Source organism: Protopterus annectens, chromosome 9.part0 (assembly GCF_019279795.1).
Source record: "Protopterus annectens isolate FY-2018-M chromosome 9.part0, PAN1.0, whole genome shotgun sequence".
NCBI lineage: Eukaryota > Metazoa > Chordata > Ceratodontiformes > Protopteridae > Protopterus > Protopterus annectens.
Window position 1 is genome coordinate 1,292,930,747 of NC_056743.1, and position 27,990 is coordinate 1,292,958,736.

Below are 27,990 nucleotides of genomic sequence, written 5' to 3' on the forward strand. Positions count from 1 at the left end.
AATATCAACAGCATATTATTGGACTTTTTAAACAGAAAATGATGTTGATTTCTGACTGTGTGGAAAATAAAGATTTACAGGATTTATTGCATTCTGCTGAACAAATTGGAAAACAGACTTTACAATGCGGTTTTGATTCTTTAGAGGCCTCTTGCAGGTCTGCTGTTACTGGGTCTGTGCTTAGAAGGCATGCTTGGCTTAGGGAGCAATCTCTGCCTGATCATGTTAAAGCAAAATTGTTGGATGCTCCTTTAAATCAGGACCACCTGTTTGGCAATAAGGCTGAATAAGTTTTAAAAAGATGGAAGATTATGCTAAATCTATGCAAACTGTAAAAGATTTCTTACAAGTGCAACCTCCTAGATTTAGTAGGCACTGGCCTACTAAGAATTGGTCCTTTCCAGCTCCTTCCAGATGCTCTCAAGCCAAATCCAGACACACCAAAAACACCAGGTTTCAGTCCCAAGGGACTCTCAGACCTAAGCAATGGGGGGCCTCCACTTCCAAATCTGGAAATAAAAAGACACCCCCCTATGGTAAACAGTCTCAATGACTTTCCTTTAAAATTACCAAGCACTTACCTTTTAGCTGCCCCTTTGGGGGGGAAAGATTGCTCTTCATGAAAAAAACTGGGAACTCATAACCCAGGACAAATGGGTTTTAAATATAGTGTCCCAGGGATACAGATTTCATTTCCACATGTTGCCAACACCAAACGGGTGGCCAGATCTGCCCCCAAATCAGTGAGCAGAGGCTCAAAAACAAATATTTTCACTCTTAAACATGGGAGCTATTCAACTGGTACCAGAAGAGGAAAAGAGACACGGTTTCTATTCTAGGCTTTTCCTGGTACCCAGAAAAGACAAATCATGGTGTCGAATTCTGGATCTGTCTACTCTAACCACCTTTCTGAACATTCCAAAATTCAAGATGCTGACTCTTCACCAGTTACTTCCTATGCTAGGCAAAGATGCCTGGTTGGCAACTCTAGATTTAAAAGAAGCTTACCTGCATATCCCAATCGGGGAATCTTGCAGAAGACACCTATGCTTCAAAGCAGGCTACTTGCATTATCAGCTCTATGCACTGCCCTCTGGCTTGTCTACTGCGCCCAGGGTATTCACAAAGTACCTTGCTCCAGTAATTGCATTTTGCAGGCAAAGAAATATTCAGATATATCTAGATCGATTCAGTGCCAACTTCACCCCCCTCTCACCCCCTAAATGGCCCATCTTAATACCGGAAGATTGCCAAATTCCAGTAATAACAGCCACAGAGGTAAAAAAACACACTCTCCAAAGCTAAGAATACAGTATCCATGGGACCAGATGACATCCCGGGTTGTGTACTACATGAACTACAATATGAAGTGGCACCTCACCTAAGTGTCATGTTTAATCATAGCCTCACCTCAGGTTTCGTGCCCACTGAGTGGCACAGAGCTACAGTTATTCCACTCCACAAGGGGGGGATCCACCTTGGATCCAGGAAACTACCGTCCCATCTGTCTGACGAGCCTTATCTGCAAGGCCATGGAGCGTATTATCATGGAACTTATAAACAAAGACATTGGCAACCTTCAAACACTGGACCCCACCCAGTTTGGATTCGTGAAGGGCCTATCTTGTCTCCTGAACCTGATTGACTTCTTCGAATCAGTCTCCAGAGCCATGGACAAGGGTAAGGTGGTCCACACAGCCTATCTAGACCTTGCCAAGGCCTTTGACACTATTCCCCACTCTGGAATCATAGATAAACTTACTAAGCTGGGCATTAATCCCCTACATCATCCAATGGGTTGCTAACTGGCTTACTGATAGAACCTACACTGTAAAAGTACCCGACTCCAAATCCAGCTCCAGACAAATGACAAGTGGAGTACCTCGGGGTTCAGTCCTGGGACCGCTCTTGTTTGGCATCTACTTCTCTGAATTACAGGCCAACACTAAGGGACTCTGGCTAACAAAGTTCGCAGATGACTGCAAACTGGGAGCCATTATTGAATCCCCAAATGATGTGGATACTCTACAAAAGGGCCTTACAGAAACAGATGCTTGGTGCCAGAGCCATGGGCTCAAGCTCAGTGCCGAGAAATGTATAGTTATCCGCTTTGGGGAAAAAACCTGTACCCGTGAATTACCATATAGGTGGCAGTACACTAAACATCGAAAGTGTGATAAGAGACTTGGGGACACAGGTGGACAGTGGTCTCACCTTCGATAACCACATCGCCACAACAGTCAGGAAATCCTTCTGTGTGGCACACCTCATCACTAAGGGCTTTTCATCCAGAAAAAAGGAGGTCATTGTCCCACTATAGTCATCCCTCATTAGACCCATTATAGAATACTACTCCCCATTTGGTATGTACCTCTCAAGACATCTGCAACAACTGGAAAGGCCGCAGAAATATCTCACTAAAAGAATCGCAGGCCTAAAGCAAATGTCCTACGCTGACCGCCTTAAAACACTCCAGCTATACTCTGTCGCATATCGTCTACTCAGAGGCGATCTCTGCTTAACATACAAGGCCATGTCAAACCCAGAGCTGTTGGACATGCTACACTTAAAGAAATCCCAATCCCTCAGTGCCACTTTGGCCCTCTTTAAAAGGAACCTAGACGATTGGATGGGAGAAAGGAAATTCTCCCCGGGGATGACGTCAGTCACCCTGCTAGACAGGGGTTCAGGGAAGTAAATAGTGTGGGAAAAAATAGCCAGGGAATTGTTATGGCTAGGCTTGTATATGCCCTAGGGCTGATAGCCTAGTGCCAACCTATGAACCTATACCTGGACAATTGTCTAATTCATACAGAAAACCAGGCCATTCTTCTAAATCATCTGGTGTTTGTAAAAAGGGTTCCAGCATGTCTGTGGTACACCATAAATGAAAAGAAATCACAACTGGTACCCTCTCAACAGATTACATTCCTGGGTGCAAGCTTGAGTACAACTGCCCAGATGGCTTTCCTCACGCCAGACAAGCAAATTCATTTGGTAACTTACTTCAAATAAGTGGCCACAAAAAACCCTGCTATCTGCAAGACAAATACTGTAAGCCTTGGGGTTCATGGCCTCCTGCATTCTTCTAATACCATATGCAGTAACTTCAGTGGTACTAAAAAAGTTTATGGAGTCAACATTGTCACAGTCTGGAAACAATGATTCCTATCATACCTTGCCTACGCTTGGCATTTTTATGGTGGGCAGAGTCCTGCCACCTAAACAAGGGACTGCCATTCACCTCCCTCTGCCGCCCAAACCCTGACTACAGATGCATGAGACTATGCATGGGGGGCTCACCTGGCAGGGAAGTGCATTCAGGGCAAATGGAACCCAAATCAAATGCACCTACATATCAATCAAAAAGAAATGTTAGCTGTACAGAATGCTCTGACAGCCTTCAAGGACTACATTCTTCCAGGACAACTAATGGTAAAGACAGACGACACCACGGTTATGTGGTACATAAACAAGCAGGGGGGGGTACACATTCCTACCCCCTCCGCAGACTAGCCATGGCATTGTGGAACACGGCCTTGAGCTTCCAAGTGCACCTACAAGCTCACTTCCTGCCAGGAAAATTCAACATACTGGCAGACGGACTAAGCAGAAATCTCATGGAACCACACAAGTGGAAACTGGAACCACGGATTTTCAACATGTTGACAAGCAAATGGAGGAGCCCAGACATAGATCTATTTGCCTCCCCTCAGAACTACCAGTTCGACAAATTTTGCACAAGGACTCCCCACAAAAAAGCCTGGAAAGTGGATGCTCTGTCCTTCAGCTGGAAAAAACAATCAGTCTACGCCTTTCACCCCTCTGCCTCCGCTCTCCAAAGTTCTGCTAAAAGTCAAACAGGACAAACCAAGAATAATTTTGATTGCTCCAGACTGGCCACACCAACACTGGTACCCCTGCACAGTGTGTCACAAATATTTCCATGGCACCTGCCTCAGAGACCTTCCTTGCTGTCTCAGCAGGAGAACCAAATTCTGCACCCTCATCTCCCAGCATTGAATCTAGCAGCTTGGCTAATCACTTAAATTCACCCTTAACATCCCTCAGCAAACCTGTGATGGATGTCATCTTGCAGGTGAGAAGACCTAGTAGTAGAAAATCTTATGCTTTCAAATTGTGCCTGGAACCAATCTTTAGGGATGAGCACAGCAGTGCCCAATTTACCTCAGATTTTGCAATACTTAACTGAGATGCTTCACAAGGGCTTGTCTTTTTCCTCTATTAAATTCCACACTTCAGCTATTTCAGCTCACTATAACACAGAACCACCCCTCTTTTCTCATCCCCTGCTAAAGCAGTATCTCAGAGGGGCAAAGAACTTGAGACCACCCAGGAGAGCTTCTACCCCTGCCTGGGACCTTAACTTTGTTTTGGAGAAGCTCACTCTACCTCCTTTCGAGCCAGCTGCTACAGCAGACTTAAAATTTCTTTCTTGGAAAACAGTTTTCCTTTTAGCAAGCACTTCAGCTAGAAGGATATCAGAATTGCAGGCCCTTATGGCAGTGGAGCCTTTCATCATCTTTCATGCGGACAGGGTGTCTCTGAGGACCAATCCATCCTTCATGCCCAAGGTGGTTTCCACTGTGGCTCTTAATCAGTCCATTCATTTGCCAACCTTCTATCCTAACTCACAGAACAAAGGGGAATGGATTCTGCATTCCTTGGAAGTGCACAGACAACTTAGGTTCTACTTGGACAGAACTAAATTTTGAAGAAAATCTGAACAATTGCTAGTAGCATTTGCTGCTGGGGCAGAGGGGAAGGCTATTTCAAAGTAAACTATTTCTAAATGGATAAGCCATTGCATTCTTTTCTGCTATAAGCACCATGGAAAACCTATCTCCCAGGGGATCAGATCTCATTCCACCAGGGCTGCATCTACTTCTGCAGTCTTTCTCAGAGGTGTTCCTACCAGGGATATTCTAGAAGGTGCTACCTGGAGTTCTGTACATACTTTCGCCAAGCATTATCATTTACCAATTTTCTCTAAATCCAGAGCTGGCTTTGCCAATGCTGTCTTGCAAGGCCTTATAGCTGGTCATAATGCTGTATAAATTCCTCCTCCCAACCATAGCTTTGGGAATCTACCCAAATGTAATGACTGCAACAGTGAAACACGAAGAACATAGTACAGTTGTGTACACTTACCATAAATGTAGATGTTTGAGTGTATTCACTGTTGCAGTCCTGGTTACCCTCCCTCCGACCCCCTGTTTTTCTCTGACTATACCTATGCTTTCTTTTACTATACTTAAAAAGCCTTTTTGGTGTATTTGCTTTTGGTTGGAGGTATATTTTTGTGTTTTTAATTTTATTTGCTCCCCATTTGGGGGGCACCTGACATCTGGGGCAAGAAAAACTGATGTAATGGTGTCGGCTGCATGTTTTATACCCCTGACGACATGGAAGAAGGGGCAGCAACCGACGCAGGACCCAAGACTTTGTTAATCAGGCTGACTGAGGGCAACCTGCCAGCAGATTACCCAAATGTAATGACTGCAACAGTGAATACACTGGAACATCTACATTTATGGCAAGTGTACACAACTGTACTTTTCATTTCACTCGTATGCCTCATAAGATATTGTAGGCTGCAGGCAAAACTTTTGGCTTCAGACATCATGGCTGCTGTATCTCTGCCTGCCATTCCTTCCACACGCAACCTGTACCTGGTGTTGCATATTAATTTCTTTCTTGTGAAAGAAGGATAACCCACCTAGTATTACATCAGCTTGATACTGAGTTAGTCTGCAGAAGATGAGAACATGGAGTTGGTAAGGAAAGGCAATAGTTTATCACTAAATGTTCAGAAAAAAAGATGGTCAGACTTGCAGTAATACGTAAATAATAAATGTTTTTGCAAATTGTATTTGGATTTGGGTGTACACAAATTGTTTAAGCACTGAAAGGTTAGGGTGACTACATTGACATAATTTGAAATGCATTGTTTAGCAGAATTATGGGTCATATATTGTATAGTTCAAATATCAAGGCACACTCCTGGCACCTAATCTTTGGAGAAGGACGTATTCCAGGCTGTTTGTACCATGTTTCTCTCACTTGATTTGGTTCCTTAAACTTCCAATGTAATTGTTGAGAGCAGCCCTTTGGGTCCTTCATTTGCAGTTTGGGGTTGTTAGTGCCAAAACTGCTTTTTTTCAGGACTTCCTCAACTCATCTAGACTGGTCATCCTAGATTGAGGGGGAGCCATAAGGAAACTTTACACCTTTGCCTGTTAGGTGATGCCACTGGCACATGCATCTACTTGTGAGCCTCACTCATCTTGACTCCTGAGTGCATGCTGAATATGTGCATTATAAACTTTTGCTATGATATAGACCAATAGAGGTGGAGGGCTAAAGGCAGTACCTCTCATCTCCGCAGAATGTGCCTGATTTTGCTCTTAGTTTCATCCCGTTTCTTGTCAACAGTTTTACAGTTCGTGTGTGCTGATGATGTGTTGATCTATCAAATTTTTAAGTGAATTTGAGTAAGATCTAAAAAATGTCCCTACGTTTGGTCTCTCTCCCCCCCCCCCCCATTGTTAATTTTGGCTTTGTCCTTGATTCTTCCAGCAAAGAAGTTGAGAGCTTTGCTTAAGGCTTCCTCCCTAGCTGATTTCCTGTCCCTCTGGGTCTTTGATTCTGAGATTAACAAGGCTTTGAAGTCATTAGATTCCTCTAGCTTCTCATTGTTTGAGGTCATGTGGCATTTCAGCTCTTATGTTTAGTCTGTGAGTATGCTGGGGGTGATATCTTATTTTTGAACACCTTATTCATCCTTCCCATTGAGTATTTCAATGCTGGTGGTGTTAGGCAAGTGTGAAGGCACCCTTTGCCACTGCACCTAAGGAGGGCTGTTGCACTGATGTTCATCGTGTTACACTGCTGCAGTCATTACACTTGGGTTATCCTGCCATCAGGCGGTCCCGCAGTCGGCCTGAGTTCCAAAGTCTTGGTCCGGCGTCGGTTGCTGTCGCTTCTTCCCTGATGTCAGTGCGCCAGGGTAATATAAGATGCACCCGACACCATTTTCTTCAGTCTTTCTTGCCGCGCGGTGCCTGAAGCAGAAGCAGTTCACAAGTGCCAGTCGGCATACTCCTGAGATTTTCGAAGTCGAATTTCAGATCCGAAGTCTTCAATAAAGCTAAGTACCCCATTGGGGAAACTTTTTTCTTGCCTCAGACCGATGTCAGAAAAAGTTAATAATTGTATTTCTTGTGGGAAGCAAATACCTCATAAGGACTTCCACTCTTATTGTATTCCATGCCTAGGCCCTGATCATGACGTCACTAGTTGTCGGTTTTGTGCTGGATTTAACAAACCCACTATAAAAAGACGTTTTGATTTTGCTTTGCACTACTTTGGCTGAAGGTTCAATTATACAATGCCATCGGATCAGCCGATGACCTCAATACCGAAAAAACGCAAGGACAAGGATAAAGACAGGCATCCGAGGTCCAAAACTGACTAAACCTCTGCTCGGCCAGTCGCCAGTTCTCAGTGAGGCGCTTTCGCAGCCCCTGACACCCGCTACCGACTCCCACGTGGAGACATCTAGACCTCTGGAAACTCAAGGTATTGGGCCTACGGAAACTAATCCCTCAGATGGGTCCGGAGCTGCTGAGCAGGCATCAGCTCATGAGGGTGTTTTCAGACCTTCACAACTTACCATTAAGACGACAGCCAAGACAAAGGTACCATTAAAGACAAAGAAACAAGTACAGCATTCTCTTGGACAGTCCTCCATGCCTAAGAAACAGATGCTCAAAATGGCCGAAGACATCATTACTCTAATCAGGGGTTCCCATCCCCCTCCTGAGAAAAGGCCTAGGCAGGATACAGACTATGACTCCTCTGATCAGGTTTCCATTTCCTCAGATTCCTCTTCAGACAAGGGATACTCTCTACCCCCCCCCCCATGAGGACTCTGATGCTGAAGAATCTATCCCTTCAGCCTCTCCTCCTGAGGATTATTCTTTTGTGGAAACTTTACATACCATGAGGGAGCATTTCCATTGGGAAAGTCAGGATTACTCAGAATCCAAGAAAAGGCTCAGGGATTTCCTCTTATTGCCTCAGCACAGGCCCCTGGCTATTCTGCCTGTCTAGATATTGTGGATGATGTGTTCTCCGAATCCAGTTTAACTCCTGACTCTTTGTCCCCTGCTCCAGCCAAGCCAGATAGGTATTACAGAGTCCCTGACTCTCACAAGTTTCTTTACAAAAACCCTTCTGCTGATCCAGAAACTATTTCCCAGGGTCCAAAAGGGGTTAAGGCTTCCATTGCAAAAAATCCAGTACCCTCTTGACAGAAATTCCAGAGCTCTGGATAGATGGGGGAAGAAAGTATACACTTCTGCAACTTTAGCAGTAAGAGCTTTAAATTGCCAGTTTCACATGCTTAAGTACCAACAATATTTAATGGCTCAGTTAAAACAGAAAATGCTTGCAAGCTCAGAAGTGCCTGATTGTAAATAAATGCAGGATTTATTGCATGCAGTTGAACAGGTGGGAAAACATACTCTGCAATGTGGTTTTGATTCTTTAGAGGCCTCTTGTAGAGCCGCTGTTACAGGTTCTGTGATTCGAAGACATGCATGGTTAAAAGAACAAAGTTTACCTGATCATGTTAAGGCAAAATTATTGGATGCTCCTTTACAGCATGATACTTTGTTTGGTGTTAAGGCAGAAGAGGTGTTAAAGAAAATGGAGGATAAAGCTAAATCTATGCAAACAGTCAAGGATTTCTTACAGGTGCAGCCACCTCGGTTTAGCAGAAATTGGCCAACAAAGAATTGGTCCTTTCCATTGTCAGACAGACCACAGAGAGGCCGATACAGACACCCAAGGGGCAGATCCCAACCCCAAGGCTCAAACAGACAGCGACAGTGGGGCACCTCAACCCCAAAAGGTGGTGAGGACAAGTGTCAACCTTACAGAAAACAGTCATAATGACTTTCCCCTTCGTATGCCAAGCACGTCCCTTTTGGAAGCCCCCTTAGTGGGAAAACTAGCACTTTTTTCTCAAAACTGGCAAACAATCACCCAAGACCAATGGGTCCTGAATATTGTGTCTCAAGGTTACAGATTCCACTTTCATACTTTACCAAGGCTAAAAGGAATGCCAGACCTGCCACAAAATCAATGGGCAGAGGCACAAAAACAAATTTCAGCCCTCATGGACATTAGAGCTATTCAAAAAGTACCACAACAGGAACAAGGACAAGGATTTTACTCAAGACTCTTCCTGGTCCCCAGAAAGGACAAGGCCTGGAGGCCCATACTAGACCTTTCAATTCTGAATACTTACCTGGATATTCCGAAATTCAAAATGTTGACATTACAGCAGCTTCTACCCATGCTGGGCAAGAAGGCTTGGCTTGTTATTCTGGACCTCAAAGAGACATACCTGCATGTTCCTATCGGACAAAATTGCAGAAGATACCTCAGATTCAAAGCTGGTACAATGCACTACCAATTCTCTGCACTGTCCTTTGGCTTATCTACTGCGCCCAGGGTCTTCACGAAGTGCCTGGCATCAGTAATTGCATTTTGCAGATAAAAAGGAATTCAAATATATCCATACCTGGATGACTGCCTCATTCAAGCAGAGACAAAGGACATTCTTCTACAGCATCTGGCGTTTGTAAAAAGGTTGCTAATTTCTCTAGGGTACACAGTAAACAAAAAGAAGTCAAAACTAGTGCCCTCGCAACAGATTATATTCCTGGGTGCCAGCTTAAGTACAACCTGCCCAGATGGCTTACCTCACGCCAGACAAACAAGTTCAACTAGCTCAGTATTTTCAATTACTGGCAAGAAAGTCCCATCTCCCTGCAAGAAAAAATCTGCAGGCCCTGGGATTCATGGCATCCTGGATACTACTAATACCATATGCCAGACTGCATCTGAGGAAATTACAATGGTACATGAAAAGTGTTTGGACTCAGCACTCTCACAGTTTAGAAGCAGTAATACCAATGATTCCCTGCCTACAACAGGAGTTTCGATGGTGGGCACAGGCTTGTCACCTAAACAAGGGTCAGCCTTTTACCCAACCCACAGCCAGGCAACCGCTAACAACAGATGCTTCGGATTACGCCTGGGGAGCACACATGGCAGGAAAATGCATTCAGGGCAAGTGGACCACAGACCAGATGCATCTTCACATCAATCAAAAAGAGATGTTGGCTGTTCAAAATGCCCTAACAGTTTTCAAGGACCTTCTACATCCAGGACAATTATTACTAAAGACAGACAACACCACAGTAATGTGGTACATAAACAAGCAAGGGAGCACTCATTCTTATCCCCTATGCAGGCAAGCCATGACCTTGTGGAACACAGCTCTAACATATCAAGTTCACCTGCAAGCACAATTCCTGCCAGGAAAGAAAAACACTCTGGCAGACGATCTAAGCAGAAATATCGTGGACCCTCACGAATGGAAATTGAATCCACAAATCTTCAGCATGGTAACTCAAAAATGGGGATGCCCAGACATAGATCTTTTTGCCTCCCCACTGAATTGCCAACTAAAAAAATTCTGCACAAGGACTCATCACAAACAAGCATGGAAAGTGGATGCTCTTCTGTTCAGCTGGAAAAACCTAAAAGTTTATGCTTTCCCGCCACTACCTCTCCTTTCAAAGGTACTCTTAAAAGCCAGACAAGAAAAACCACAGATGATCCTGATTGCTCCAGACTGGCCACGCCAGCACTGGTACCCTACCTTAAGGAACTTGGCTCAAGGCCCACCATGGATTTTGCCTCAAATTCCACACCTTCTGACTCAACAAAACAATCAGATCCTGCACGGTCAGCTCAAAACCCTAAACCTGGCTGCATGGCAGATACATTAGTCAAACAGGCAACACCTCTTTCTAAAGCTGTTATGGATGTCATTTTGGAGGCCAGGAGGCCTAGCACCAGGAAAGCTTACTCAGAAAAATGGAAAAGATTCTGCGCCTGGAACCAGGCTCAAAACCTTGACCCTCTTGTTCCAAACATTCCTCAGATTTTACAATGCTTAACTGAGATGCTGGACAGAGGCCTATCCTTTCTCATCAATTAAGATCCACGCCTCTGCCATTTCAGCACATTACAACACGGATCGTCCTTTATTCTCTCATCCCTTGTTAAAGCAGTACCTCAGAGGGGCTAAAAACATAAGACCGCCCCGGAGAGCACCAACACCAACTTGGGACCTCAACTTCGTTTTGGAAAAACTGACACTACCACCTTTTGAGCCAGCCAATACAGCTGATCTAAAATTTTTATCATGGAAAACAGCTCTGCTCCTGGCAGTAACTTCAGCACGAAGAGTCTCAGAACTACAGGCACTAATGGCAGTGGAACCTTTTATAATTTTTCATCAGGACAGGGTATCTTTAAGGACAAACCCTACATTTATGCCAAAGGTGGTATCTAGTGTGGCTCTTAACCAAACCATTCATTTTTCAACTTTTTATCCAAACCCCCAGAATAAAGGGGAGAAACTTCTGCATTCTTTGGACATACACAGGCAGCTATGCTTCTACTTGGACAAAACAAAGGCTTTCAGGAAAACTGAGCAACTGTTTGTAGCATATGCCGCAGGATCACAGGGCAAGGCTATGCAGATTATATCCATATGGATAGGACACTATTCGGTACTGCTACACACAGCATGGAAAATCAGTCCCAAATAACATTAGGTGACATTCCACCAGGGCAACAGCCACTTCAACAGCCTTTCTCAGAGGAGTACCTACCAAGGAAATTTTGGAGGCTGCAACTTTGAGTTCAGTGCACATCTTTACCAAGCATTACCACCTGCCTCTTTACTGTAAATCCAGAGCAGGCTTTGCCACCGCAGTTCTGCGGGGCCTCATAGCCAAGCCTAACTCTTTATAGACCAGCCACCCAACCTCAACTTTGGGATTCTACCCAAGTGTAATGACTGCAGCAGTGTAACACGATGAACATATATTTTGTACCTACCATAAATGTAGATGTTGGAGTGTTCACACTGCTGCAGTCCAGGTTACCCTCCCTCCATCCCCTCTGAACTAGCTGGACTTATCTATATTTATCTACCCTATACAACCTTTGGGGTGTATTTGCTGGTAACTGAAGCTATTGTTTTTATTTTACATGTATATTTTTGATTAGCAATATGCATTGCCTTCCTACTTGGGGGCACCTGACATCTGGGGCAAGAAAAACTGAAGAAAATGGCGTCGGGTGCATCTTATATACCCCTGGCGCACTGACGTCAGGGAAGAAGCGACAGCAACCGACACCGGACCAAGACTTTGGAACTCAGGCCAATTGCGGGACCGCCTGACGGCAGGATAACCCAAGTGTAATGACTGCAGCAGTGTGAACACTCGAACATCTACATTTATGGCAGGTACAAAACTGTACTTTTTATCTTTTGCCTTTGTATCAAATGGGTCTGATGCTTGGCAGACTGGAGAAAAATGTTCCCTCCAAGCTAAGTATGAATGTTTTTCTTGACTTTGTGAGGATTATTTGAGGTTCCCTGGGTCTTCACCCTGCTTCTAGCTATATGTCAGACAGGGTACCCTGAGGGAGGTGGGGGCTTTGGTAGTAAGATGTATTCATCTGCTTTGTTGTATTTAGGGCCCTCAGATATGCATCTCATCTGTCCATGTTCCAGGATGTCTTGTTGGGGGGGGCTGTGGCTGCCCTAGAGATCCCTGCCATGCATCTGGTGTCCTAGAAGATATTGCCTTCACCCCGGAGGTGTGTGTGTGTGTGCGTGTGTGTGTGTGTGTGTGTGTGTGTGTGCACGCAGCCCCATCTTTTTTAGGTTGTTTTATCTGTGGTGGATACCGTGGCTAGTGCTGCAGGCATAGAAGTGCATCTATGTTGATTGAAATAGGCTGCTTTCCTCCCTCTTGATGATGGATGACCTGGGCAGCCTTTTGGAGGATTATTTGCCCCCCTGCAAAAACATTGAGAAACATGGTATCTGAAGTAGTTAACTTCATTTGATCAGCAGCCTGTGGGTTTCGGATCCGATACGGATCCGAGCCGGCAGCATACCAAGCAAAAAGATCTGAACTCCAAGCTCCTCCCCCCTATCCATACTACACTGCAATCTCCTTCCAATCCCCAGATCTTATTTGCCGCGGCTTCGCCAGCACGGGATTTTTGAACTCCAGGCAAGTGTCAGGGTTTTTTCGAAAACTTTGGTCTGTGTGTGCCCCTTTTGATAATTTTTAGAAATAATTATTAGTTTATCCCTCTCCGTTTATGATAATTATTGTTTTTTGTACCTTGAAAGTTGTTAATTTTCTGTTGGTGTAGGCCCCGTTTCCTGCCCATAGAGAGAGTGTGTGTGTGTGTGTGTGTGTGTGTGTGTGTGTGTGTGTGTGTGTGTGTGTGTGTGTGTGTGTGTCTTCTCTAAGATGTCAGAAAGTGACTTTCTCCAAGTGCACAGTGTGTGGCCACAAGCTGTCTCCAGCCGATGGTCACACTCTGTGTGTAGTTTGCTTGGGGGTGGCCCATTTTGTCTTCTGGCCGCAAGATCTGTGCGGCCTTCAACCCCCAAGCCCTGCGGGATCGCAGGAACAAGTTAATTCTGGTGGGTGTTCTACCTGCAGAATCAGCTTCTGCCTCTTCTGTTGCTTCTTCACCAGCCATGGCTGTGGCTGTTCAGCCTTTAGGCCCTTCTCTCCTGTCCGGGCTCACCCTCCCACCTTACCACAGGGAGAGAGAGAGGCCAAGAAAGACAAAGTCAAAGAAAAGCACAGGGAGGCAGAGAGGCATTTAGACAAGGAAAAGGATAAAGATAGAGAGAGGGGCCGCAAGTGACAGGCTGCGTTGGATCCAATGGCCCCTCCCACTAAGGTGATATTTTCTCCGGTAAAAGTTACCAGGCCATTCTCTCCTCGGCTCCATTCACCACTTTTTTCTCCGGAGCCAGATGAGGAGGAAGCTAGACAACCCTCGAGGTCGTCTTCGCGTCGGCTATTCCAGCCGGCGTCTGTGGCATCCTCCAGATCGAATCAGAGCATCTCTGAAGCAGATATGGATCGGATGATGCAAAGGTTTCTACAAACTCATCTGCAGATGGGGGTACTGCTGGCCCCTCCTCCGGGTGCGGGGAGTTCGGCTTCCTTTTTTGCCCAGATAGCTCCTTCTCCGATCCACCATCGGATATCGGAGTCTATGGATCCGAGGAGCCCTGGAGTTGGCGCCGATGGTGCCTTCGGCCTCGACGCCGGCCATGCCCTCGAGTCTGTCTGATCCTCTTTTAGATCTGAGCTCTCGGAGCCAAGAGTTGGGCATCGGATCCGAAGGTATGAGTGTGTCATCGGCCCCATTGTGGTCGGGGCATACCATCCCTTCCGGTCCGGCCATTCCAACCTCTGCTCCGATCCCTTCGTCAGATCCGAGGGTCTCGGCTACTCTCACTACCTGTTTCAGGGAGGCCGGTTCTCCCTCGGCATTCGACATTGTGGAGATGGTTCTCTTTGAAGGATCGAGACCCCCTCACTCTGTCCTCGGGGTCCATCCCTGCTCCCTCACAGCTGGGTTTGTCTTCCGTCATCCAGTCCCCCCAGGGACAGCCTGTGTCTTTTGCGCCCCAGACAGTTCCCTTGGAGTAACACAAAACCATTTGTGAGCCCTCCCCGGAGAGTCCACCCGAGGAGGTCCCTCACAAATGCCAGTGTAAAAGGAGGCACTTGGACTCCCCTGAGTCCCTCACTGAGGATACAGACTTGGAGGAAGGGAAAGGTTCTCCCAAATCATCCCCCGAAGACGCCTCCTTTGGAGACATTATGGAAATCCTTCGCCGGGGGGGGGGCACCCAGAAACCTTCCTCTGACGAGTGTGTATTCCTGGAGGTGTTCGACACAGGCCCATCTACCTCTTGGGTGTCCCCCCTGGCCAACCCTCTGGTGGACATTATCACCACCAGAGCTTGGAAGGAATCAGACACTGTGGAGCCTATACCCAAAAGGCCCAACAAAATATTGAGTCCACCGGCAGATTGAGCTTCTTGGATTCTTGGAACAAAGGTTCCCCGGTTGATGCCATGGTGGTGGCGGCGGCCACAAAAAAGGAACTCGCCCAAGAAAGTTCCTTGGTCCACCCCCCCAGACAAGGAGTCCAGGGCTATGGACCATCTTGGAAAGTGGACTTTTGCTTCAGCCACATTTACTATAAGGGCTCTGAATTACTTGGCCCATGTAATTTGACTGCAGCGGGACCTCGTGAAAGAGTACACTGAGTCTCCCCCGGAGTCCATGTCAGTCGAGGATAAACGGATCTTCTCGGCTTGTATGGCCACTCTCAAGTCTGTGTCCAATATGTCCATGCATTTACTCTCTCATGCCATTGAGGGAGCTGCTAGGGCTAGCGAGTCTGGCATCGCCTTAAGGCGTCACGCCTGGCTCCGTCTTTGCGACTTCTCGTAAACCCTTCAAGGCGTCCTTCGCTAACGCACCCTTTGACTGTTTGACAAGACTGTCCGCGATATGCTTGTCCAGAGCGAGAAAGACGGGAAGATGCTGTCAGCCGTCGGGATCCACTTTTCTAACCCTCAAAGGTCCTTTTCCAGGAACCAGCGAGGTCAAAAGAAGCTGTGGTTCCGGAAAACTCAGCAGTCCCAGAACGCTCAGGGCTCCTCCGCCAGAGGCAGAGGGGGACAAGGTGGATGCCAGCCCAGAGGCAGAGTGGAGCCAAAGAACTTTGGGTCACGTGAACCTTTTTCAGAGCGACCTACGCAGCAACCCTGAGGGGTTGCCCGACTGCTCCTCTCTGGAGGCAGTGGGGGGCGTTTTTTGATGCATCTAGCCCAATGGGAGTCCATCACGACAGATCACTGGGTGCTTCGAATAATATCCAGAGGCTGTTCTATTCCCTTCATAAACAAGCCCCCTTACACAAGGTGCCTCCCAGACGTCCCACCCGCTCAGAGGGAGGCAGCGGCCTTGGAAATACAAAAGCTACTAGAAAAAAGAGCCACCCAGCAGGTGCCCCCAGACCAGTCCAGATCAGACATCTATTCCAGGTTCTTTTTGGTACCAAAAAAGACGGGGGACCTAAGGCCGATTCTCGACCTATCAACAATGAACCTGTTCGTTGCCAAGGAAATGTTCCGGATGGTCACGCTTCAGTCTATCTTGCCCTTCCTGCAGGAGGAAGACCGGTTGTGCTCGATAGACCTCAAGGATGTGTATTACCATATTCTGATAGATAGGCGATCCAGGAGGTTCCTCCGCTTTCGGCTAGGGGCCAGTCATTATCAATTCAGGGTCCTACCATTCGGTCTCACCACAGCGCCCAGGGTGTTCACCAAGGTCATGGCAGTTGTAGCGGCCCACCTGAGACTTCAGGGCATTCAGGTCTTCCCGTACCTGGACTGGCTCCTCACCGCGCCCACCAGGCATCTACTCTTACTAGCCAGAGATTTCTTTCTGTGGATATCACCTCGGTTAGGGATTACCATAAATCTCAGGAAGTCTTCCCTTCAACCTGTTCAAGTGTTAGACTTCATAAGTGCGAGAATAGATTCTTGTCAGGCCAGGGCATTCTTAACCCCAGACAGACTACACAGCCTGGCACTTCATGTGTTAGCGCTTCTGCAGTCCTCTGCACCCCCTGCAGAATTAGTCCTAAGAGCTTTAGGGTCCATGGCAGCAGCTATCAACCTGATCCCTTGTGCTCCTCTGCATATGAGAATTTTACAGTGGACGTTGCAAGTTCAGTGGTCGATTCTTCATCAACCTCTAGATTTTCCAATCCCTCTGAGCAGAGTGTGCAGAAATTCTCTCACATGGTGGCTCCAATCTTGGAATTTGCATGAGGGACATCCCTTTCTTGCGCCCCAACCCCAAGCCACAGTGACTACGGACGCCTCCCGCCTACAGTGGGGTGGGGGGGGCTTAGTTTGGGCAGGACTGTTCAAGGCACGTGGACTCGAAATGAGACCGTTCTGCATATAAATGTTGTAGAGATGAGAGCGGTTCCTTTAGCGTTGCAGGCCCTTCATGCTTATCTCCCTCTGGGAACTATTGCGATCCAGTCAGACAATATGTCAGTGGTCTGGCATATCAACAAACAGTGGGGAACCAAGTCTTATCCCCTTTGTCGAGAAGCCATGGGAGTCTGGGAATGGGCAATCTCCACCAACCGCTTTCTGATAGTCGGTCCAACATCTTGGCAGACAAATTGAGCAGAACTAGCCTTTCTCCCTATGAGTGGTCTATGAACCCTTGTGTAGCAGAACAGATCTTCCTCAAGTGTGGTCAGCCTTGCTGCGATCTCTTCGCATTGCCTTCCAACGCGAAGTGCAGTGAGATTTTTGCTTTAATCCCTCCCGACGGGGGAAGCCCCCAGAGACTCTGTTGTTCATGCTTGGCCACCCGGTCTTCTTTATGCATATCCCCCACTTCTGCTCATGATAAAGTTCTTAAGAAAGCTCACAGGTTGGGGAGCACATTGATCTTCATAGCCCCATTCTGGCCTCGTCAAGTCTGGTTCCCCTGCCTACGGTCTCATGTCATAGCTCCACCTTGGATCTTGGATCCCATTCTGGATCTGATTCGTCACCCTTCAGGAATGCTTCCTCTGAATCTGGACAGCCTGAAGCTCACTGCTTGGCTGCTCCAGTTCACTAGTTGCTAGGACTCCCGGTATCTCTTCTTCTGTTAAATCTATCTTGGTTGTGGCACATAAATCCTCTACCAGGAAAAAATACTGTAGCAAATGGAGATGCTTCTCCATTTGGGCTTCACAGGGAAATCTAGATCCTTTTACTGCTCCGATCCCAGCAGTATTAGACTTTTTGTCTCATATCTTCCAGCAAAGAGCCTGCTCTTCCACAGTGAAGGTCCAGTTGGCGGCTATTTCTCATTTCCATGTAGGGGGCAATTTAGGCTCTCTCGCTGCTGCCAGAATTTGTAAGACCTTTTTGAAAGGGACATTTCTTCTGAGACCTCCTATTAAGAACCTGTCCCCACCGTGGGATCTGACTGCGGTTCTTCAGGCCTTAGTTGCACCTCCGTTCGAGCCCTCGGCATCAGTTGACTTAAAATTTTTGTCATGGAAGACTGTTTTTCTGGTAGCTATAACTTCAGCAAGGAGAGTGTTGGAGCTTCAAGCTCTTTGTATGAAACCCCCATATCTTGTGTTTCATAAGGACAGGGTGTCTCTCAGGACTAATCCATCTTTTCTCCCTAAAGTTGCTTCCGAGACAAACATTAATCAATCTATTAATTTGCCTGTCTTTTTCCCTAATTTTCAGAACAAAGGGGAATACAAACTTCATTTGCTGGATGTTCACAGGCAGTTGCGTTTTTATTTGCACAGGACGGTGGCCTTTCGTAAATCTGATCAACTTTTTGTTTCTTTTGCTAAGCCCTTTTTAGGGGAAACCAGTTTCAAAAGTGACTTTTGCTAGGTGGATTTCCCTTTGTATTCTACAAGCATACATAGAGCTTGGTTTACCAGAACCAGTAGGAGTTCATGCTCATTCTAGACATTCTATGGCAACGTCTGCAGCATTCTGGTCCAGAGTTTCCCCTGGATGACATTTGCTCAGCGGCTACCTGGGCGTCTTCTCACACCTTTATTTATCATTATAAACTGGATTTGGTGTCTAGAGGAAGGGCATCCTTTGGCTCTGCAGTGCTCCGGAATATCCTTCCTTAAGGGCCTTCCAAGATTTCAGGTAGCTGGGGACTCTGTCCCACAGGTTGCTGATCAAATGAAGTTAACTGCTTCAGATAAAGCAGTTGTGTACTCACCATAACGTTCCATCTGAGTAGGTAAACTTCATTTGTCAGCAACCATCCCTCCCTCCTTCCCCCTTACCTTGGCGTTATTTTTGCTGAGCTCGATGTTCGGAGTTCACGAACTGGAGGTTTGTCCTTGGTTTAGGGGTCTCAGGTTAGTTTGATGGTGTCATGTTTGGAGTGGCAAACTCGATCTGAGGATTGGAAGGAAGTTGCAGTGTGGTATGGGTAGGGGGGAGAAGATTGGAGCTCGGATCTTTTTGCTTGGCATGCTGCCGGCTCAGATCCGTATTGGATCTGAAACCCACAGGTTTCTGACAAATGAAGTTTACCTACTCAGATGGAATGTTATGGTGAGTACATAACTTCTTTTTTGTGTTCCTTTTAGATTTATTTCAGAGTTTCGAAGTTCTAAAACTTCGATCATATGGTCTCGATCATATGAAATTCGAAGTTTTGGGAATTCAAAATTCTGAAATGAATCCAGCGATACATATATGTATACTGTTGTCTAAAGAAAGAACCTTTATTCCATCAGTTGCAGGCATTTAAGGGGAAAATTGTTTCTTTCATATAGAGTATTTCATGACAAAGAGCTTTGTATATTAATGAATGTTGAGTGATAACATCCCAAAATTGACTCCAGTGTTGGTAATTGTACTGTCAAGACAGACAAGTGCAGAACTACCTTACAACATAGATATATTTCAGTATCTGATGTTGTCTGTTTCATTCCTCCTCATGGTTGGGTTATGGATCCCAACCCTCTCTGACTCGGCCACACTTTTACAGACTAGGATCTAAGTCTCAAGTTTCTCCCCCTTCCTATAATGCACTGTCCTCTAATTCCCTCAGATCTCGTTTGCCACCAACAGTGACAGGCATAGTTTCTCGAGTTTCAAGCCTTTTGTCTTGTTTCCGACAGTAAGAGTGCTATTTTTTCTTCCAGATTTTCAGATATGCCTTTTGTTTCCTTTATCCTTCCCATCCGCCCATCCGTAGCAGTTCCAAGGTTAGAATCCTTTCCTTTCTCTTCCATGATCTGCAGTTGGGCTTTGCCGGCACTTTCTCTTCTCTTCGAGCCGTTTGTTTTTAGGCTTACTTTTTGCCGGTTGTTGTTTAAAAAATAACAAAATAAGTTAAATTTTAAAGGCCTCTTGCCTGCTGCAAGTTTCTCTCCAGGGGCTCAAACCCCTCCAAGAGTGTGGCAGGGTCTTCAGACTCCAAGAAATGCCCTCACAAGTCCTTGAGGACACCTTCAGAGACACCCTGCAAAATTCTTAGACCTTCTGATCCAACGGGCTCGAATCTCAGACCAACTTCTGCTCCGGTGGACCCAAAGCATTCGTTGGATCAGACTGGTACTTGCTTAATCCTCATTTCTCCTAAAGCTACTCCTTCTAACTCTGATAGCTAGGATTCCCACACTGGTGCTGGGCGTTGAGGCTGCTTCTTACCTCGGACTGCAGCAGACATCATTCAGCCACTCCAAGCCCCTGTCAGTGGCTTCTTCCATGTCTTCTAGGAGACTTTCAGAGGTCAGGGTGGACAGGATAATCAGGAAGATTCTCGAGACTCCGATCCAGTTGGGATCATTTCCTCTGCGTCCCCTTTGAGATCTGCGAGTGTTTCGCTCCAAGCTCTGTCTTCTTCTTCGATCCGTCCTTCAATATCGGAGTCTCAGGATCATAGCCAACCTAGAGAGCTGGGGTCGGGTTTGAGGATCTACCTTTCCTCCACTCCGACAGTAGCTCTGACTTCTGCTCCGATGTCATCGGATCCAGGATGCCACTTTCTGATCTGGGGGAGGGGTTTGGGTCCAACTAAGTCGGAGCCGTCTCTTCCTCGTGGCACTTCTGCACTGGTCAGCTTGGGTCAGAGTCTACCTGGAACCTAGGGCTCGAGGATCCCTGCCCTTTTTCTTCAGTACCCTTGGCTCCTGTGGAACTAGGGAGGGATTCACCGGGTCCCTCGGCATTCCAAGTTGTGGAAAGGACCTTCTCTTGTCATAGGGATCTGGTCTCCTTGAGCTAAGAACTTTCCTACCAGCCCCTCTTGAATCCGAGACTTGAGCCTGTCATGCTTGCCCATAGTCAGCCTATCCAGACTAGTCTTCAAACTCTTCCCCTAGAGGGAGTCCCCTCTTCTTCTGAGACCTCTCCTGAACATCCCACAGAGGATATTCCTCATAAGAGGTCGTGCAAAATGAGGCACATTGTCTCCCCTTTTGAGTCCATCACCAAGGACACGGATTTTGGTGAAGGGGAAGGATCCCCACAGATCACCACTGGAGTATGTCTTCTCTGCAGACCTTTTAGAGATCCTGAGGCAGAGTGGTGGTTGGTTGGCCCAACATCCTTCCTCCGTGTTTTTAGAGGCTTTTGGGATGGGCCCATCTACATCCTGGTTGGCCCCCCAGTGGATGAGCTTGTGTAATTGGTGTCCCACCAGGCCTGGAAGGTGCTGGACTCTGTCAAACTGATCCAGAAATGTCCGGACAAGTTTTTATCTTTGCCTAAGGACAGGTTGTACTGGACCAAGGGTATTCCAGTTGATGCTATGGTTGTGGCGGCAGCTATCAAAAAGGAGCTAGCTGAACAGAGCTCCACTGTCTATCCACTGAACAGGGAGTCCAGAGTAATGGACAGGTTTGATAAGCTTGTTCATGTCTCAGCCACTTTTTTGTTGCAAGTGTTAGAGTACCTGGCACATTTTACTCTATTACATTAAATTACCTGGCACACTTTACTCGATTACAGGGGGAACTGGTGAAGGAACTCTCAGACTCTCTGGCAGAGATCATGTCGGCGGAGGGCTTAAAGTCCCCCCCCCCCCGACTGACAACTCTTTTGTCCTTGTACAATTCTTCCATGAGGCTTATCTCCCACTCCACAGAGGGTGCCTCACGTACAGCTGGCTCAGGCATTGCTATTCAAAGACATGCCCGGATGGGGCTTTATGATTTTTGTGGAGCCCTTTAAGGCGTCCTTTGTCAATGCTCCATTTGATGGGTCCTCCCTTTTCAGATCATCTATCAAAGAAACCCTAACCTGCAGTGAACAGGAAGGAAAGACCTTGTCTGTAGTAGAGGTCAAGTTTTCAACTCCTCAGTGCACTTTTTCTAGAAACCACTGCAATGGAAAGAGAACCTGGTTCTAGAAATCTCAGGGGTCTTCCCAAGATCAGTGCAAGGATCATACTTCTAGAGGCAGAGGAGGTGGTTTCAATGGGAGACACCACCCCAGGGGTAGAGGGGACCCGCAGAATCAGGGTTTCAGGGAGCCCTTCTCTGATGGGCCCTATCAGTGCTCCTGAAGCGTTGCCTGACTGCTCATATCTGGAGGCAGTTGGGGGTCATTTTTCTCTGCACCTTACTGCCTGGACTAATACAACGCAAAACAAATGGGTGCTAAAGATTATATCCAGAAGTTAGTATATCCCCTTTCTCCTTCCTCCATCAGAGATCAAAGAGACTCTGATATTCCACCTAATCAGAGAGAGTACGCAGTAGCAAGAATTCTAAATCTGCTACAAAAAAAAAAGTCATCCAAAAGGTCCTGACTAAACAAAAAGGATTCAGAACTTGCTCTCACTTCTTTTTAGTGCCATAGAAAACTGGGGACCTGCAGTCCATTTTGGATCTAAGCAAACTGAATTTGCTCATAAAGAAGGCAAAGTTCTGAATGGTGATGGTCCATTCCATTCTTCCACTGCAGAGGAAGGATGATTGGATGTGCTCAGTGGAATTAAAGGATGCGTACTATCACATCAAAGTAGACAGACGCTCCAGAAGTTGTTTGAGTTTCCGGCCGGGAACCAGTCACTTCCGTTTCAGAGCTCTGTCTTTTGGACTCACCACAGCCCCCAGGGTGTTTATTAAATGGATGTCAGTAGTTGCAGCTCACCAGAGATTGCAAGGATTCTGGATCTTTCCATATCTGGATGACTAGCTCTTCACTGCCCCAACCAGGCATCAACTACTCCAGGCTAGGGATCACTTCTTCAACCTTGTCTACCATCTGGGCATCACCATAAACCTGACAAAGGGGAAGCCATCCCCAACTCAGAGTTGAGAATTTATTGGAGCTTTCTTGGACACAGTGAACCATATTGCAGCTCTACCCACTCATTGTCTTTAGTCCTTGAGAGATCATGTTCGAGCCGTCTTAAACCGGTCTTCCACACTGGCAAGCCTGATATTTCAGGCTGTCAGATCTATGGTGGCTGCCATACCCTTAGTCTCTCTAGCAAGGTGATTTATGCGAGTACTTCAATGGACCCTGGCTGCTCAGTGGTCTATTCTATACCAACCTCTCTCTGTTCCTATCAAATTTACTTTAGCTTGCAGAAAACATCTCCAGTGGTGGTTGCTGTCAGACGACCTGATGATCAACAGACCTTTCCTCCTTCCTTCCCACTCGCCCACTGTGAGCATGGACACTTCCCAGTTTGGGGGGGGGGGGGGCTTTTCAAGGGAAAGATGGTCCAAGGCACATGGTCCCATGTAGAAACCTGGTTGCATAACAGTGTTCTGGAGATGAGAACTGTCCTCCTTACATTACAAGCCTTTCAGGACATTTTTCCTCTAGGAACTATTGTGATCAACACCGACAACATGTCAGTGGTGTAGTGCATCAACAAACAAGGAGGAACCCGCTCTTACCCATTGTGCAGAGAGACCATGAGGGTTTGGGAATGGGCGATGTCTTCAGACCATTTTCTGCTTACAACTCACATACCAGTGGAATCCATCATCCTGGCAGATAAGCTCAGCAGGTTCATTTTGACCCCTTTACGAGTGGTCCCTTAACCAGTCCGTAGTAGAGTTGATCTTTAGCCACTGGGGCCAACCCTGCTGTGACCTGTTTGCATCCCCAGAACAACAAGTGCAGCAACTATTTCGCTCTGATTCCCCTTCCGGGGGATTCTCCAAGGGACGCACTGATTTATGATCCCCCCCCCCACAGTCTCCTCTATGCTTATCCCCCCCTCTACCCTTGATCCCAGAGTTTCTGCAGAAGGCAAAACATCTGAAGTTCTTGGTAATCCTCATTGCCTTCTATCACCCTCATCAGATTTAGTTCCCCTTCCTCTGGTCTCACCTGAAATATCCTCCATGGATATTGGAACCCAAACAGGACCTTCACTTCCAGTGATTGTTCAATGGTCCAGGCTTGCTTCCCCCATCCGAGACATTATTCTAGCCTCCCAAAAACCAGCTTCCAAGAAAGTCTATGGGAGTAAATGGAAGAGATTTGTATTCTGTGACTCTAAAGAGAACATTGACCCTTTTCAGCTCGATATCAGCCATCCTTCTCTTCCCTGCATCTCTTTTCAAAGAAGCAGCCAGTTTCTTTATTGTCTAACTTCAGTTGGCAGCCATCTCTAGATTCCATTCATGTAATGCTTTCAGTTCCCCTACAATCTCCAAGTTGTGCATTGCCTTTTTTTAAAGGAATCTTCCTCCTCAGGCCTCCAGTTAAAGATCCTGCCCCACCATGGGATCTCACTGCGGTCTTACAAGGCTTAATGCAAAAACCTTTCAAACCAGCCAGTGGCTGTGACTTAGTTCTTTCATGGAAGACCACCTTTCTCATCGCCATCACTTCAGTAAAGAGAATTTCTGAGATCCACATTCCCACCCTCCTACCCCATTCTTTCTGGGGGGTGGTCATGGTGAACTAGAATTGCCAATATCATAGAATATGGTGATCTTCTTCAACATCCTAGGTGGTTCTTTTCCTTAGCAAACTCAGTCTGAGGAGTACAGGATGGCAACGAATTATGGGAAGGAGAGGAGCTAGAGCTCTGGATATGTCTGATAGTTGCCGGCTCAGATCTGAGGTCAGATCGAAGACCCATCTCTGATGAATAATGACACTGGATAGCAGAAATGCCAAGTTATGGCAGCAAGTATATAACCCTTTTTTTATCGTTTATTAAAGAAAACTTTTTTTTTTTTTTTTTTTTTTTCCTCACTCGAGATGAGGGTTGAGAGGTCCTGACAAATAAAGGCTACCAGATCGGAAAGCATCTCCCCCCCCCCCTTTTTTTTCTCCTCCCTTACTGATGAGGGTTTTAGAGGACCTAGCACCCCTGCTTAAAAAAGTGAGGAGTGGAATTTTTTTGCCTCCCAATTTAAAGTTCAAGGATACCAAATTGGGAGTGGCATTGGGCAGTAGATGAGCTAGCTAATTCTCTGGCATAGATGCTTATTGCAAAACTGCTCTGTAACGTACACCCTTGCTTGCCCGCAGTGCAATTCTGCTGGTGGACCTGGTTTGTAATGTTCATTCCTCTTTTTCTGTGTTGCACAGGTATTTGTCATTGCACTTTGTAATATGTACTATTCCTTTCTGTTTTGCAAAATTGTTTTTGTGTATTTGTACCCCTACTTGTTTTTCTAGGAGAGTGGCTTCAGTGTGTTGCACTTTCTGTGTTGTACTCCATCATATTTAGAGCAGCAGAGGTTTGTATTTGATTACATTTCTATCTCTGATGTAGATCATTTTTAATTACTGGCACCAAGGCTTCCTGTGCATTATAAGCCAGTTTATTAATGGCTCTCTAGTGTATTCCAGTTTCACCACACATACTTGTTTACATTGCTGGATTTGCCTGGATGTAGTACAGAAGGACTTGACTAACTAGATAAACTGATTTTGGATTAAGTAATTATCTGTTTTGTTTTATGCACAGTCCCCAAGACATTGCGATCAGTTGCACGGACCCTTATTGGTGGAAAAAAAAGGACTCGCACAGTACAGCACAGGAATGTCAAGGTTTGATAATAAATTGCACTTATATTTCATTGTTTGGTGTATGTCAATGAAGTTCATTGCAACAGAAGTATAAACTGTAGTTAAAAACTCTTGCCTTTGCTATTGTAAAGTGCCTTTCCTAGGTAGGCATGCTAACTAGCAATTCTCTACCCAGCTTAAGTTTACTGATTTTTTTTGGATTACAGATTCGGTCTTAAGGTCATTTCTGATTTATCTGATACTGTTGTCACTTTTAACTGTACATCTTTTCTGGTTTGTCGTTGTGACATATTTTTGCATCTGTTGTTTATGGTCTGATTTTGTTCCCGAGGCAGTGACTGCTTTTCATAGCTTCTTTAATAAGGCTGGAACAGCAGGTGCTGTATCCAGGACAAGACAGCAGAGGGCACATCAGAGCTGTTGCTCTTATCCTTACCATCCCTTGACTTCTTTAATAAGGCTGGAACAGCCATGCTGTATCCAGGACAAGACAGCAGAGGGCACATCAGAGCTGTTGCTCTTATCCTTACCATCCCTTGGGGTTGAGCAAAGGAACTGTGTACGTCTAGCTCTGCAGCTGTGCTTTGATAGCATATCCATAGTTTCCTGAGTCTCTTTGAATAGTAAACCAACGGTTTGTAACCAGTTTTTGTATTTATGTGCAACAGACAGATGCACTTATACACTGTATGTTTTAGTAGTGACAGTTACTGTGATACTGACAGTTCTACATATAACTTTTACTGAGGTATTCTGTTTCTGCAGGGACATGGAAAGATGAACCCTTTAAGAGGCTTCAAATACACAAAGAAGTCTTCACAGTCAACAGATCAGACAAGACGCAAGTAAGGACAAACACCCAGACTGTGGGTGAGAGCCGCATCAATAATTTGTTGAAACACTGGTGCAAGTTTGGACATGGTGAATAAATCACTTTTGGAAGTGCATCCTGGCAAAACAGATACTCTGCCGTTGGGTTTATCACACATACTCCAGGTATCTGCACTTTAGTGGTTATCCAGAAGTGAACAGCTGTGATGGATTCTCATATTCCTCAGTAACGCACTGTCTTCAGTAACATGTTTCCCCTGCAGGCTGTGTATACCTTGAAATGTGTCTTTTTTTAATTCTGTAAAGAAGGTCTGACAGCCATTTGTCTTGCAGAGTTCTCCACTCTTTTTCTGAGGAACACTTGAATATAATCTCTGAAGGAGACTGGATATGAGAAATGCTTTGAACATTATTTCAGTGACAGAAGCGTGAAGACTTTTTACATGTGATTTTGGATTTCCCCAAATCTCAGGAACTTTTGGTCTTATATGCAATTACCTTACCCAACATATGATGTACAATGATGCCAGTATGGGTGCTTTGGTTTCCACACAGCCTGAAGTGCATTTCACTGGTATTTTTCAGGGCTGCCTGTTACTTTTTCCTGTAACAGTTCTTGGAGTTTATAGGGGGGGGGGGGTTGTCCGATAAACAGACAGAAGTCTTAACACCAACCTTCCCAAGGTAGAGAGAGTACACTGCATGTTTGGCCATTTAATACTCCGTCATTGGCCAGCCATGAGACACCTGAGGCCAGTACTGAAACTGCCAACTGGCGTTAATACATGGAGGGGCTGTTCTTTCATACTGTTAAGACAGCCTGTAACATTTTTATGGTTCCCCTATGTTTCTTCACTGTTTGTGTACCATTACTTTCCTCAGAAACAAGAGGCTTAAAGGAAAAAGGCAGTTACTGCCAGACTGCAAACCTTTTTTAAGGGGAGGATGAGTATTGGCAGGAGTTCCATGAAGAAATTGGCATAAATGATCAACTGTGTTTTCTGTCTACCTGGAACTCCTTTCTTTCTTCCAGTTATCAGTAGGATACCACTTGCAACAGAAACTACCATTTTGTGTTTTGCCACTGCAGTTTTACCAGTAATGTGATAAAAAAATGTATTTATTAAAACTTTAACCAGAACATTAATTCTGCCTCTCTAAATCCATGTTTTACCCTGCATGTGTGTTTTGTTGTTGCTAATGTCCACATCTGCTGATGAGAAAATTGATGTTTGCCTTCAGTGAATAAGGATGACGAGGAGACTTCATTTACCTCCTTCCATTCTGTTGTTTTTGAGTCTTTGTGTTGTGCATAATCAGTCCTTAGCCTAGAGTATAAGAACAAAACGAACCCTTACTATGTATCATTGGAGGCCGTAGTCTTGCATTGGGGCACACTGCTTTTAGATCTAGTGTGTCTTGTGACTGAGATTTTTTTAAATGTGTTCTTTTTGTCTCTCCCGCCTGACTTCCATCAAACACCTCCAGTTTGCCTGCCCATTTCTTTCTCCATTAGTGGGGTAAGCGCTATGTGGTGGATGAGCTCTAATCCATGGAGTCATAAATTGTGGATGCTTTTTGTCCTGGTCTTTGTATGGATGCCAACAACAGCTTAA

The 27,990-nt window shown here is 45.8% G+C and overlaps 1 protein-coding gene across 2 annotated transcripts in view; it reads left to right on the forward strand.

Moving 5' to 3' along the window:
- The window catches only part of DDX56 (DEAD-box helicase 56), a 232,368-nt gene extending 204,847 nt beyond the window's left edge, over positions 1-27,521 (forward strand). For both annotated transcript variants that reach the window (XM_044084239.1, XM_044084240.1), the window contains exons 13-14: positions 25,482-25,564; positions 26,309-27,521. In XM_044084239.1, coding sequence (XP_043940174.1) covers positions 25,482-25,564; positions 26,309-26,392 — 167 coding nt within the window. In that variant the 3' untranslated portion in view covers positions 26,393-27,521. The remainder of the gene's footprint in view (positions 1-25,481; positions 25,565-26,308) is intronic.
- Positions 27,522-27,990: the final 469 nt, after the last annotated feature.